This window comes from Heloderma suspectum, chromosome 4, assembly GCF_057233095.1.
Source record: "Heloderma suspectum isolate Gila_16-S chromosome 4, 16-S_ref, whole genome shotgun sequence".
Lineage (NCBI taxonomy): Eukaryota > Metazoa > Chordata > Lepidosauria > Squamata > Helodermatidae > Heloderma > Heloderma suspectum.
In genome coordinates this window covers 6,674,177-6,686,564 of record NC_139461.1, presented here as the reverse complement: position 1 = coordinate 6,686,564, position 12,388 = coordinate 6,674,177, and the positions used below count along the sequence as shown (strand labels likewise).

Sequence of the window (12,388 nt, the reverse complement as noted above, 5' to 3'; positions counted from 1 at the left end):
CTTTAGGATGGACTGATTGGACCTCCTTGCAGTCCAGGGGACTCGTAAGAGTCTTCTCCAGCACCACAGTTCGAAAGCATCAGTTCTTCGGCGCTCAGCCTTCCTTATAGTCCAGCTCTCACAGCCATACATTACTACTGGGAAAACCATAGCTTTGATTATGCGGACCTTTGTCGGCAAGGTGATGTCTCTGCTTCTTACTATGCTGTCTAGGTACACATTAAAAACATGGTTGTTCAGGCAGGCATTTGGGGTGGGTTAGGGTAATTTTAGAAATGTGCTGTTTTTAATGTTGAATTTTATTGTTTTGAACCAGTTTGATTGTTGTGCATTGGCCAGAGCAGCTGGGTGACCAGCCAGATGGGCCATTAATAAATTAAATAAATAAAATGACGGTGGGGAGGGGTGAAAACCTCTCCTGACCCACCAACCCCTCCCCCCCATCTCGCAGCAGCAGAGAAACAGCGTCCCCACGAAGATCGCTGGGAGCAAGGGGGGGCATCACCCCCACGAATCCCCACCTTTCCGTGCGCAGGGAAGGGCGGCTCAGGCGTCCCCACCAGGCCCACTAGGGAGCGCGTCGCGCGCGGCCCGGGCCCTCCAGCCACGGCCGCACGCGGCCCGGGGCCCCCGAAGGCTGTGCGCGCCTGCCTGAAGGCAGCAGCGTCGGTCCCCGCAAAGCAGGCCGGCCCGCCAGCGCCCCACCCACCCGCGGGCCGCACAACTCGGCTCGGCGCCTTCGCGCTCCGCGCCCCGCCGCCAAGGCCGCTCCATCCCCGCCCGCAGCTGGCGGCTCCGCAACGGCCGGGCCCCCCGAGGCGAGGGCGTGCCGCGGCGTGTCCGAGCCGACGGGCGTCCCGGGCCGCCGCAGGCTCCAGAAACGCCCCGGCCGCATTCCGCCGCCTCAGACCGCGCGCCGGAGCGAGCGAGGGAGGCGGCGCGCTTCCCACGGCCGGGCTCGCCGGCGGGGCTCCGCCAGGCGCCTCCCCGGCCGCCGCCTCCCCGAGGAGCGCGCGCCTCCCGCGCCGCGCCCGCCTCTGCCTGACTCGGGCCGGGGGGATTCTGGCGGCCGCGCGAGGAGCCTCCCGGCGCCGAGGAGTCACCTCGGGGGGCGCCGCACCTGCCGCGCCCGACACGCGGCCCCGCCCCGCGCCTGTCCCGGCCGGCCGGCCGGCGTCCCCAGGGGCGGCCGTGCGCCGGGCCCGCGGGTGGCCCCCTGTGCCGCGAGGGCGTTGAGCGCCCCACGCAGGCCGCCGCGGCATTTGGGCGCTTCCCGGGCGAGCCGCGCGCCCCGGCAGCCCGCGGGCACGAATCCCGCCCCCTCCGGGCCCCGGGATGAAGCGCGGCCGGCGGCGGGGCTCGGGATTCGCCCCGCGGAGGCGCGCAGACGAGGCTGGGCAGCGGGAGCGGGCCCCGCGTGCAGCTGGCCGGGCCCTCCGCGAGACGCCGCCCCCTTTTCCAGGCGGGCCGAGGCGAGCGCGCAAACTCGGCGGGGAAGGGGCCGCGCGCGCGCCCGCGGAGGCGGCGCCGGAGGCCCTTGCTGCGGGGGGCTTCCGCGCAGCGGCCCGAGGGGCGGGCTGGGATCGGGAAAGCCAGCGCCTGCGGGCGTTGAAGTCCAGCGCACCGCCCTGGAGGGCGCCAGGCTGGGGAAGGCCGATCTCGTACCTGGCGCCCTCCAGCTGTGTCGGACTGCAAGCCCCATCGTTCCCAGCCAACGTCAGAGTTGCAGTCGACACAGCTGGAGGGCGCCAGGCCGGGGAAGGCTGCAACACGCGAAGCCACACATGCGGGGGGGGGGGCAGCGCCTTGGGAGGGCGCACAAAGGTGTGCATCGCGCAAGGGCGACTGAACTGGGCTCCCGTCCTCTCGAGCTTCCCTTCCCTTCATATGCACGTCTGTGCGCGTCCAGTACATGAACAGACGAAAATGGCTGTGATGAGCGACCAAAGCGTAGCGGTGAGGAACCTTTTTCGGCCCCGGGACAAATGCAGTGCCAGCGAAGCTCTGGGGCGGCGTCCCAGCGGTGGGCGGGGCCAGAGGCAGAAGGGGCGGGGCCCGCGTCCCAGAGCTCCCAGCACCTGGCATTTTCCCGCCCTTCCTGCCTGTAGCTCCGCCAGCAGCGCAGCTGGGGGGTGGGTGGCTGCGCGAAAGCGGGGAAACCAGAAACTCTTGGTGGCCAGGAGCGTGGCCTTCTGGAGGGCTGGGTGGAGGCCGGGGGGGGGGCAAATTTGGTTCCTGGGCCTGGGTTTCCAACCCCTGGGCTGAGGTTTTCTGAATGGGCTGTGATAGTCCTGGAGAGAACAGATTGGGGAAAGCACAAGAATTTCCCCTGGAGCCGGTTGGTTCGCCAGCCGATCTTGCATAGCTTTTGAGTTCTGGCTGGGAAGGCTTCCCCGGGAGCAGGGCCCATGCTAGGCTCTAAGGGGCCATTGGCCTAGTGCTGCCAGTTGAGCCCTGCCCCGAAGCCCCCTGCCCACCAGCCATGGCCCCCGCCTGCTGAAGTTGCCCACCTACCCACACACCCCTCCGGCCAGCTGCCCACAGCCCCGTCTGCCACCCACTGAAGCCGCGGCTCACCCACCCTCCGCTCCAGGTTCCTTTGGCCTCCTCCGGCCGAGCGCAGGCCCACCCCCACCATTTTAAAAGCGGTGGTTTTTTAAGTTATGAATAGCTGTGACCTCAACCAGTCAGACGCCGCCTGGGGGGTTAGTGAGGGCACCGGAGCAACGTAAAGACCACCCCGTGCCCTCAGTGGTCCCCCAGCCAAGGCTCAGGTTGCTGCTACTCAAAACGTGAGTAAAAACCTATTTTTTCCCTTTTGAAACAGGGCGCCGCGAGGCCTGCAGGTGTGCTGCGGTGATGCTGGCTGGGCGGCGGAGGAGGGCTGCGGCATGCTTAGGGCGGATGGGCCGGCCCGTCCGAGCCTGTGGGCCCGTGCCGATGGCTGGCTGGCGCTGGGCTGCCCGGAGCTTCACCAGCACAGAGGTTGCGAAGGTGACTTGCCCATCCTCAGTTGTGCCTCCTGGGCACTTCGTACCGGAAAATGCATTTGCTTATCTGGAGCGTGGATGGCCTGTGGTTCATGACAGGCACCAATGATCATACTTGCCTTTGCAAAGCAAGCCACTTCTACAACCTGATGTGGACTCTGCGTGTGCTTGTTAGGCTTGTTGGGGGCGGGGGAGACGAGTGCACTGACAGCCCCATTCTGAGCCGTCCTGCTCAGGCCCCGCCCCCCCAGCCTCAGGTTCCTGGGCTGCTCTCAGGTTTTCAACTATGGGGGCTAGCACCTTGCTCTTTTTAAAATCAAGGTGTTTAATTCTGCACCATGTGTCACAATCCCCAGGTGCATGGAACGCACGCCCCAGCCCTGGCTAATGGAACGTTTGCCCAAGGGGATGTCTAATCTATTTTTGTTTTCTGTGACTAGTCCTCTCCCCTGGGAAAAGCGCCCCTCCCCCCGGTGCCATTCCTTCCAGTCCCGCCTGCCTTGGCAAGATGCAGCCCCGAGGAATCTCATCTCTTTTGCTCCAGCCCTAAAAATGAGAGGGTGACGCAAACCGCCAGCCCTCCCAGGACCTCCAACTGGTTATGTCACTCCACCTACGAAAAGTAAGCTTAGATGACCAGCGCTTGGCTCCGAGGCCTGCAAGGGGAGGGTGCACCAGGCAGCAGCTCCGTGTCAGTTGGTTCCCAGGCTCACCCCTCCCTCCACTGTACTTCAGGCACGTTGTCTAAAAATATCCTTCCTCAGCCTGGTCCTGCCTCTTGCTCCCTGGTCCCAGCTGACAAGTGCTCTTGGAGCAGGGCCCACCCGTAATCCGTTAATGTCCCGTTTCCATGCATGGAAGCAGCTGCTAATATGGATCTGGGGGGAGGAAAATGGGGGTGACGTGTGTTCCTGTCCCCAGCAAGGGAGCTGCTAATCTTCTGGCATTGCAGTGGCACCAAGAAAAGAAATTCCAGACTGAGGATCCCCAGCTGTGATGTGTGTATGAGAGAGAGATTGGGGGTTTATTATTGAGTGGGCCATCCTTACCTGATGAAAAACTGCCCATAAATAACTTATTGTCCTTTGCATTTTTTTTTTTAGCCACCTGCTGTAAGGACTGCTCCAAGGAGATATGTTTCTAGACCTCATGAAGGGCGGGGTGGGGGGACACCGTCTAGAAATAGCACAGAGTTGAGACTTTGGGGCTGCATGTGTATTTGTCCCTCTCAGGTTAAGAGAGTGGCATGATTGGGTTTGGGGGATTGGAGAAGGCAGCATTGTACCAGAGTTTGGAGTTCACAGTATAGTCTGGACTTCATTGCTGAAGATGAGAGTGTCCCCTGAAATCTGAATTTCAGGCCTTACAAGGCAGATAATATGGTTAGAGCTGGAAATGACATTTTATATTTGTTTTTTGTGTACCTCTACTTTTCCACCGTCATCCTTTCCAAATAAATGTCTCTCATTTTATCTTCTAGTTTCTGTTTTCTTCGTGAAATATTGGATTGTTTGGTGTAGTTTTATTTTAAAACACTTTTATACTGCTCTTTATCCTGTCAGATTTCAGGGAGGATTACAGCATAAATTGGGTTCGAGGAACTAAATATTTTGCAGGTGCTTTGGCGTCCGAGGGCCCAGAAAAGCCCTGCTGTTTCTGATTGATCCGAGAGCGCATTGGGCTTGGAATTTGCTCTTGCCTGCAAAGCAAACCGAGGCTGCTCTGCTCTTAGCTATCTCACATCCTGTATTCAGCCCATACCTCTGAATGCTAAGTAATGGGAACAGAGCAAGGAGAAGGATTTTGCCTTCCTACAAAGTGTGAGTTTCCCAGATGCTCCTGGCTGGAGACACGAGGGTGAGCTAGATGGATCCACTTTGGTCTAATTCAGCAGGAAAGCTCTTAGGTTTTCATGGGGTGCAAATGGGCTACTTAGGAGTAGTGTTATAGGGGACTCCTATCATATTGAGTTATAAAGCTTTTGTCATTGCATTATTATTATTGTAAAATAACTATCACAGAAAAGGTCATTTAGCCTCCTTCACAAGTTGTATATTCCACCCGCCTCTTCCTTGCTTGTTCTGCAAGCTGGCTATTCCACCTTCAGATAATTAGTGCAAATCATGATGTCAATCCACAAGTGGAGGCAAACACAAGCAGATGGAAAAGGAGACTCAACAAGGTGCCTTGATTAGCCAACAGAAAAGCTATTGCACCAAAGTAGCTCCATTCTGAATGCAGAGTGTGCTGCAAACCTCCAAAGATGATGGAAGTTGGGAGTGTGAAGGACTCGGACTACAGCTTTGTTGATCACAGTGATGCGTGCAAGACCTGGGTCAAAGTGGCCTGATGGTACCATTTTTGTCATGCCCACTCTTCGGAGGGTAACCTGGAGTGCCCACCCAAGCCAAGCATCGCAGAGCAGCTGCCTGTGTCTGAGGCCCTTGAGGTAGATCAGGGCAATCCTGGGCCCATGGGGAAGACAGCCATTGGCCCTCCCCCTCCCCAGGTAGCCCCCCCTGACACTCAGAAGGAGATGAGGAGCGGCCACCCAGCCCCGGGGGGCACAGGTGTCAGAAGGTCAGCCGCCAGGCGCGCAAGCGTCTGCTTGAGGAATAAGGGCTCCTCGTTTGGAAAGGTATACTTGTGGGGAAGGCCTTGCTTGTGAGTAGGCCGTTCCTCAGATGGCCTTAGTGGCCTGCAGCTGGGCTCTGGGTTGGGCTCTAAGGGCTCAGGCCTGAAAGCCTTCCCTTCTGGGCCCAGAGCAGTGGAACAATGTCTGCATTGCCCTGCGGACCCAGCTCTTCTCTGGGTCGCCCTGGGTGTGACTGTGGGCAGCCTGCAGACCTTGCCTTTGGAACAGAGCCTGGCTGATCCCTGGCGCTCTGTCTCCGCACCACTGTAAGCAGGGCAGCCTTGGTCCCTTGGCATCCCCATTCAAGGGAGGCTCGCTGAGTGCGTCCTGTGAGCTCTAAGCTGGGTTCCAGTGTTTGGATGCAGTGGGCGGGTGGCTGTCTGCGTTGTACGAGGGCCGCTTCAGGTGGGCTACGCTGTAGGAATCGGAACCCCGCAAGGAAAGAAATGCAGCAAGAGCTTCTTTGGATTCAGTTTCATAAATCCTCAAAACTTGGGAGAACTGCCTCCGCCACCTTGCTCGGCATCCCTTCCTAGTCTTGCTCCAAAGAAGAGAAGCGTTGCTGAAGTGGAAATGGCCCCTTCCGCTGTTGCTTGGCATGATGGTTGACGCAGTGGGGGGACCGGCCCATTCTGGGGAAGGGGGCGGAACCCTCAAGCATGGGGCACCCCCTTTGCTTGGGTGGCTGAGGCATCAGTTTAGAGAGGGGAGGCGGAACAGGAGAGGCACCCCTCCTCCCCCTACTACAGCCCCCCTGTAGTCTGCCGGAGCATCTGTATTTCTAGCCGGCTTGTTGTGTCTTCACCCTCCACACCACACGATGTTGCATCTTCACAGAGAACTGCAGCTTGGGGCTGGGAGCAAGGTGAGGTTTCTCACCAAACTGCAACTTGTAAGATCCTTCTTGGAAGGGGAGGATGACCATTAATTAATTAATGACATTGGCCCGCTGACCAAAGCTCCCGGGGCTGTTCGCAGACGTTGAGGACCATGGGAGAAGGGGAAGGGTTGCACAACCCCTCTTCCTTCCCCTCCCTCGCAAGCAGGCTCCCCCGCTGAAGGCTGCAACCTGCACGGCTGCTTTTGATGGGAAAAAAAAGTATGTCGGCAGGAGCATCGCATGTTGCTTCTGGCCTAATAAGGACGTCTAAAAGACAACACACAAACTGGGGAGAAAATAAAGAATGGCAAAGGAGGGAAATTATGACTTTATAGGTGTAACTGAGACTTGGTGGGATGACTCTCATGACTGGAATACAGCAATTGAAGGATATAACTTGTTCAAAGAGAACAGGAGGAACAGAAAGGGAGGTGGGGTTGCACTGTATGTGAAAAATACATATCTCTGCACAGAAATAAAGGAGGAGGAGCTTGGTAGCCCCATCGAGAGCATCTGGGTTGAAATAAATGGAGCAAAGAATAAAAGGAACCTGGCGGTCGGAGTCTACTACCGGCCACCCAACCAAGGAGAAGACGAGGAGGAAACTTTTGAAAAGCAGCCAATGTTTCAAGGAAGCATGATGTAGTAGTAATGGGGGACTTCAATTTCCCCAATATTTGTTGGGAGACACATTCTGCAAAACATGGCCCCTCCAGGAAATTCCTGACTTGTGTGGCGGATAACTTCCTCCTACAGAAAGTGGAGGAAGGAACTAGAGGATCGGCTATCCTTGACTTGATCCTAACCAACAGAGATGACTTGGTGGATAAAGTAGCAGTTACAGGAACTCTGGGGCAAAGTGGCCATGTTATACTTGAGTTCTTGGTTCTAAAGGAAGCAAAAGCTGAGTGTAGTCAAACACGTACCCTGGATTTTAGGAAAGCCAATTTTAATAAACTCAGAACAATGATAGGTAAGGGCCCATGGCAAGCAACTCTAATGAGAAAAGGAGTCCAAGATGGGTGGGAGTTTTTAAGAAAGGAAATTCTCAAGGCACAATTACAGACCATTCCAACAAGAAAAAAAGGTGGAAGACAACAGAAGAAGCCAATGTGGCTTCACAAAAAGCTTAGAGATGACCTGAAAACAAAAGGACACACATAGGAAGCGGAGAGAAGGCCAAGCAACAAAGGGAGAGTACAGGCAGGTAGTACAGAATTGCAGGGATGGCATCAGGAAGGCTAAAGCTGAGACCGAGCTGAGGTTAGCGAGGGCTGCTAAAAGCAACGAAAAGGCTTTCTTCAGCTACGTGCGTAAAAGACAGAGGAAAGAAATGGTGGTTCAGCTATTAAATAAGGATGGGAAAATGGTAACAGATGACAGGCAGAAGTGCTCAGTTCCTACTTTGGCTCAGTCTTCTCCCAGAAGAGGGTCTATGAGCCCCCTGGCAAAGGCGAAGTACAGGCTGAAGGGGCAGGATTGCAGCTTGGGATCGATAGGCATATGGTCAAGGAACACCTAATAACTTTGAGTTCAAATCTCCAGGGCAAGATGAACTGCACCCTAGAGCAATAAAGGAACTGGCAGAAGAACTCTCAGAGTCACTGTCTATTATCTTTGAGCAATCATGGAGGACGGGGGAAGTGCCAGATGACTGGAGGAGGGTTAATGTTGTCTCTATCTTCAAAAAGGATAAAAAGCAGGAACCTGGGAACTGCAGACCAGTCAGTCTGACATCAATCCCTGGGAAAATTCTGGAGCAGATGATAAAGCAATCCATCTGTAAGCACCTTGAAAACAATGCCGTGATAGTTGTTCAGTCATGTCCGACTCTTCGTGACCCCCTGGACCATAGCACGCCAGGCCTTCCTGTCCTGCGCTCTCTCCCGGAGCGTGCTCAAGTTCATATTCATTGCATCGGTGATGCTATCTAGCCATCTCATCCTCTGCCGTCCCCTTCTCCTTTTGCCTTTAGTCTTTCCCAGCATCAGGGTCTTTTCCAGTGAGTTTTCTCTTTGCATTCGGTGGCCAAAATATTTAAGCTTCATCTTCAGTAGCTGTCCTTCCAATGAGCACTCAGGGTTGATTTCCTTTAGGATTGACCGACTGGACCTCCTTGCAGTCCAGGGGACTCATAAGAGTCTTCTCCAGCACCACAGTTCGAAAACATCAATTCTTCGGTGCTCAGCCTTCCTTATAGTCCAGCTCTCACAGCCATACATTACTATTGGGAAAACCACAGCTTTGATTAGATGGACCTTTGTCGGCAAGATGATGTCTCTGCTTCTTACTATGCTGTCTAGGTTTGCCATAGCTTTCCTCCCAAGGAGCAAGCGTCTTTTAATTTCATGGGTGCAGTCACCATCTGCGGTGATCTTGGAGCCCAAGAAAATAAAATCTGTCACAGCTTCCATTTCTTCCCCTTCTATACGCCAGGAAGTGATGGGGCTAGATGCCATGATCTTAGTTTTTTTAATGTTGAGTTGCAAACCAGCTTTTGCACTCTCTCACCCTCAACAAGAGGCTCTTTAGATCCTCTTCGCTTTCTGCCATTAGGGTGGTATCATCTGCATATCGGAGGTTGTTGATAATTCTCCCGGCAATCTTAATTCCGACCTGAGATTCATCCAACCCGGCGTTTCTCATGATGTCCTCTGCATATAAGTTAAATAAGCAGGGTGACAATATGCAGCCTTGTCGTACTCTTTTCCCAATTTTGAACCACTCTGTTGTTCCATGTCTGGTTCTGACTGTTGCTTCTTGACCCTCGTACAGGTTTCTCAGGAGACAGGTAAGGTGGTCTGGTATTCCCATCACTTTAAGAATTTGCCACAGTTTGTTGTGATCCACACAATCAAAGGCTTTAGCATAGTCATTGAAGCAGAAATAGATGTTTTTTTGGAATTCTCTTGCTTTCTCCATGATCCAGCGAACGTTGGCGATTTGATCTCTAGTTCCTCTGCCTCTTCGAAACCCAGCTTGTACTTCCGGTAGTTCTTGGTTCGCATTCTGCTGAAGCCTAGCTTGTAGGATTTTGAGCATCACCTTGCTGGCATGTGAAATGAGCGCAATTGTGCGGTAGTTTGAACACTCTTTGGCGTTGCCCTTCTTTGGAATTGGAATGTAAACTGACCTTTTCCAGTCTTGCGGCCACTGTTGAGTGTTCCAAATTTGTTGGCATATTGAGTGCAGCACTTTAACAGCATCATCTTTTAGGATTTTAAATAGCTCAGCTGGAATACTGTCATCTTTGCTAGCTTTGTTGTTACTAATGCTTCCTAAGGCCCACTTGACTTCACTCTCTAGGATGTCCGGCTCAAGTTCAGTGACCGCACTATCATGGCTATCAGGGACATTAAGATCTTTCCTGTATAGTTCTTCTGTGTATTCTTGCCACCTCTTCTTAATCTCATCTGCTTCTGTTAGGTCCCTGCCTTCTTTGTCCTTTATCATGCCCGTCTTTGCACAAAACGTTCCCTTGAGACCTCCGATTTTCTTGAAGAGATCTCTAATCTTTCCCATTCTGTTGTTTTCCTCGATTGCTTTGCATTGTTCATTTAAGAAGGCCTTCTTGTCTCTCCTTGCTGTTCTCTGGAACTCTGCATTCAGTTGGATATATCTTCCCCTTTCTATTTTATTTATTATTATTTATTATTAAATTTATTAATCGTCCATCTGGCTGGTCACCCAGCCACTCTGGGTGATGTACAACATACCATAAAACAATTTAAAACAATAAAATTCTACCATAATTTTTTTTTAAAATACCCTAACCCACCCCAAATGCCTGCCTGAACAACCATGTTTTTAATGCATGACGGAAGCTCATTAAAGAGGGGGCTTTTCTCCCTTGCTTTTCGCTTCCCTTCTTTCCTCAGCTACTTGTAAAGCCTCATCAGACAGCCACTTGGCTTTCTTGCATTTCTTTTTCTTTGGGATGGATTTTGTTGCTGCCTCCTGAACAATGTTACGGACCTCCGTCCATAGTTCCTCAGGCACTCTGTCTATCAGGTCTAATCCCTGAAATCTATTGCTCACCTCCACTGTATATTCATAAGGGATATGATTTAGGTCATACCTGAATGGTTTAGTGGTTTTCCTCACGTTCTTCAATTTAAGCCGAAATTTTGCAAGAAGAAGCTCATGATCTGAGCCACAGTCAGCTCCAGGTCTTGTTTTTACTGACTGTATAGAGCTTCTCCATCTTTGGCTGCAAAGGACATAATCAATCTGATTTCGATATTGACCATCTGGTGATGTCCATGTGTAGAGTTGCCTCTTGTGCTGTTGGAAAAGAGTGTTTGCTATGATCAGCATGTTCTCTTGGCAAAACTCTATTAGCTTTTGTCCTGTTTCATTTTGTACACCAAGGCCATGCTTGCCTGTTATCCCGGTGATTTCTTGACTTCCTACTTTAGCATTCCAATCCCCTATGATGAAGAGGACATCTTTTTTTGGTGTTAGTTCTAGAAGGTGTTGTAGGTCTTCATAGAACCAATCAACCTCAGCTTCTTCGGCATCAGTGGTTGGGGCATAGACTTGAATTACCGTGATGTTGAATGGTTTGCCTTGGATTCGTACTGAGATAATTCTATTGTGTTTGAGATTGTACCCCAGTACTGCTTTTCCCACCCTTTTGTTGACTATGAGTGCTACTCCATTTCTTCTAAGGGATTCTTGCCCACAGCAGTAGATATGATGGTCACCTGAATTAAATTCGCCCATGCCTGTCCATTTTAGTTCACTGATTCCCAAGATGTCGATGTTCAGTCTTGCCATCTCATGTTTGACCACCTCCAGCTTATCTTGATTCGTTGATCTTACATTCCAGGTTCCTAAACAATATTGTTCTTTACAGCATCGGATTTTCTTTTCACCACCAGACACATCCACAGCTGAGTGTCCTTTCGGCTTTGGCCCAGCCGCTTCACTCTTTCTGGCGCTACTTGGAAATACCCTCTGCTCTTCCCCAGTAGTATATTGGACACCTTCCGACCTGAGGGGCTCATCTTCCGGCGTCATCTCTTTTAGCCTTGTGATAGGTTCCATGGGGTTTTCTTGGCAAGAATACTGGAGAGGGTTGCCATTTCCTTCTCCAGTGGACCACATTTTGTCAGAACTCTCCGCCATGACCTGTCCGTCTTGGGTGGCCCTGCACGGCATAGCTTATGGCTTCACTGAGTTACGCAAGCCCTTCTCCACAACAAGGCAGTGATCCATGAGAACAATGCCGTGATTACTTGAAGCCAACATGGATTTGTCAAGAACAAATCCTGCCAGATGAATCTGATCTCATTTTTTGATCTGGTCACCTCCCTTGTGGACTGTGGGAATGCTGTGGACATAATATACCTCGACTTCAGCAAAGCTTTCGACAAAGTGCCCCATGATATCCTGATGAGCAAACTAGCTCAATGTGGGCTAGATGAAACAATGATCCGGTGGATCCACAGTTGGCTCCAGAATTGGACTCAAAGAGTGCTTATCAATGGGACCTTCTCCAACTGGGGAGAGGTAACAAGTGGGGCACCACAAGGCTCAGTCCTGGGCCCAGTGCTCTTCAACATGTTTATTAATGACTTGGAGGAGGAGGTGCAGGGAATGCTGATCAGATTTGCAGATGACACAAAATTGGGCGGGATAGCTAATACTTTGGAAGACAGAAACAAAATTCAAAGTGATCTGGATAGACTGGAGCGCTGGGCAGAAAACAACAGAATGACATTTAATAGGGACAAATGCCAAGTTCTGCACCTAGGAAAAAGAAACCCAATGCACAGTTACAAGATGGAGGATACGTGGCTCACCAACACTACAAGCGAGAAGGATCTTGGAATTGTTGTAGATCACAAGCTGAATATGAGCCAACCATGTGATGTGGCT

The 12,388-nt window shown here is 52.5% G+C and overlaps 1 protein-coding gene across 2 annotated transcripts; it reads left to right on the top strand.

Moving 5' to 3' along the window:
• The first annotated feature begins 1,323 nt into the window (after positions 1-1,323).
• Positions 1,324-6,930, top strand: LOC146346488 (uncharacterized). 2 transcript variants are annotated; one of them, XM_084848555.1, is made up of 4 exons: positions 1,324-2,132; positions 2,828-2,994; positions 3,431-3,612; positions 4,094-6,930. In XM_084848555.1, exons 1-3 carry the CDS (start codon positions 1,336-1,338, stop codon positions 3,538-3,540), a joined length of 1,074 nt encoding a protein of 357 aa, XP_084704681.1. In that variant the 5' UTR covers positions 1,324-1,335; the 3' UTR covers positions 3,541-3,612; positions 4,094-6,930. The 2 variants fall into 2 exon arrangements, with proteins under 2 accessions (XP_084704681.1, XP_084704682.1); XM_084848556.1 differs by having other exon boundaries at positions 1,324-2,338.
• The last annotated feature ends 5,458 nt before the right edge of the window (positions 6,931-12,388 follow it).

Coding starts and splice junctions, on each gene's coding strand:
- LOC146346488 (XM_084848555.1), top strand. CDS start 1,336: ATGAAGCGCGGCCGGCGGCGGGGCTCGGGATTCGCCCCGCGGAGGCGC. Junction 2,133..2,827: donor GCCAGCAGCGCAGCTGGGGG/GTGGGTGGCTGC, acceptor CTTTTGAAACAG/GGCGCCGCGAGGCCTGCAGG. Junction 2,995..3,430: donor CCAGCACAGAGGTTGCGAAG/GTGACTTGCCCA, acceptor TTCTGTGACTAG/TCCTCTCCCCTGGGAAAAGC.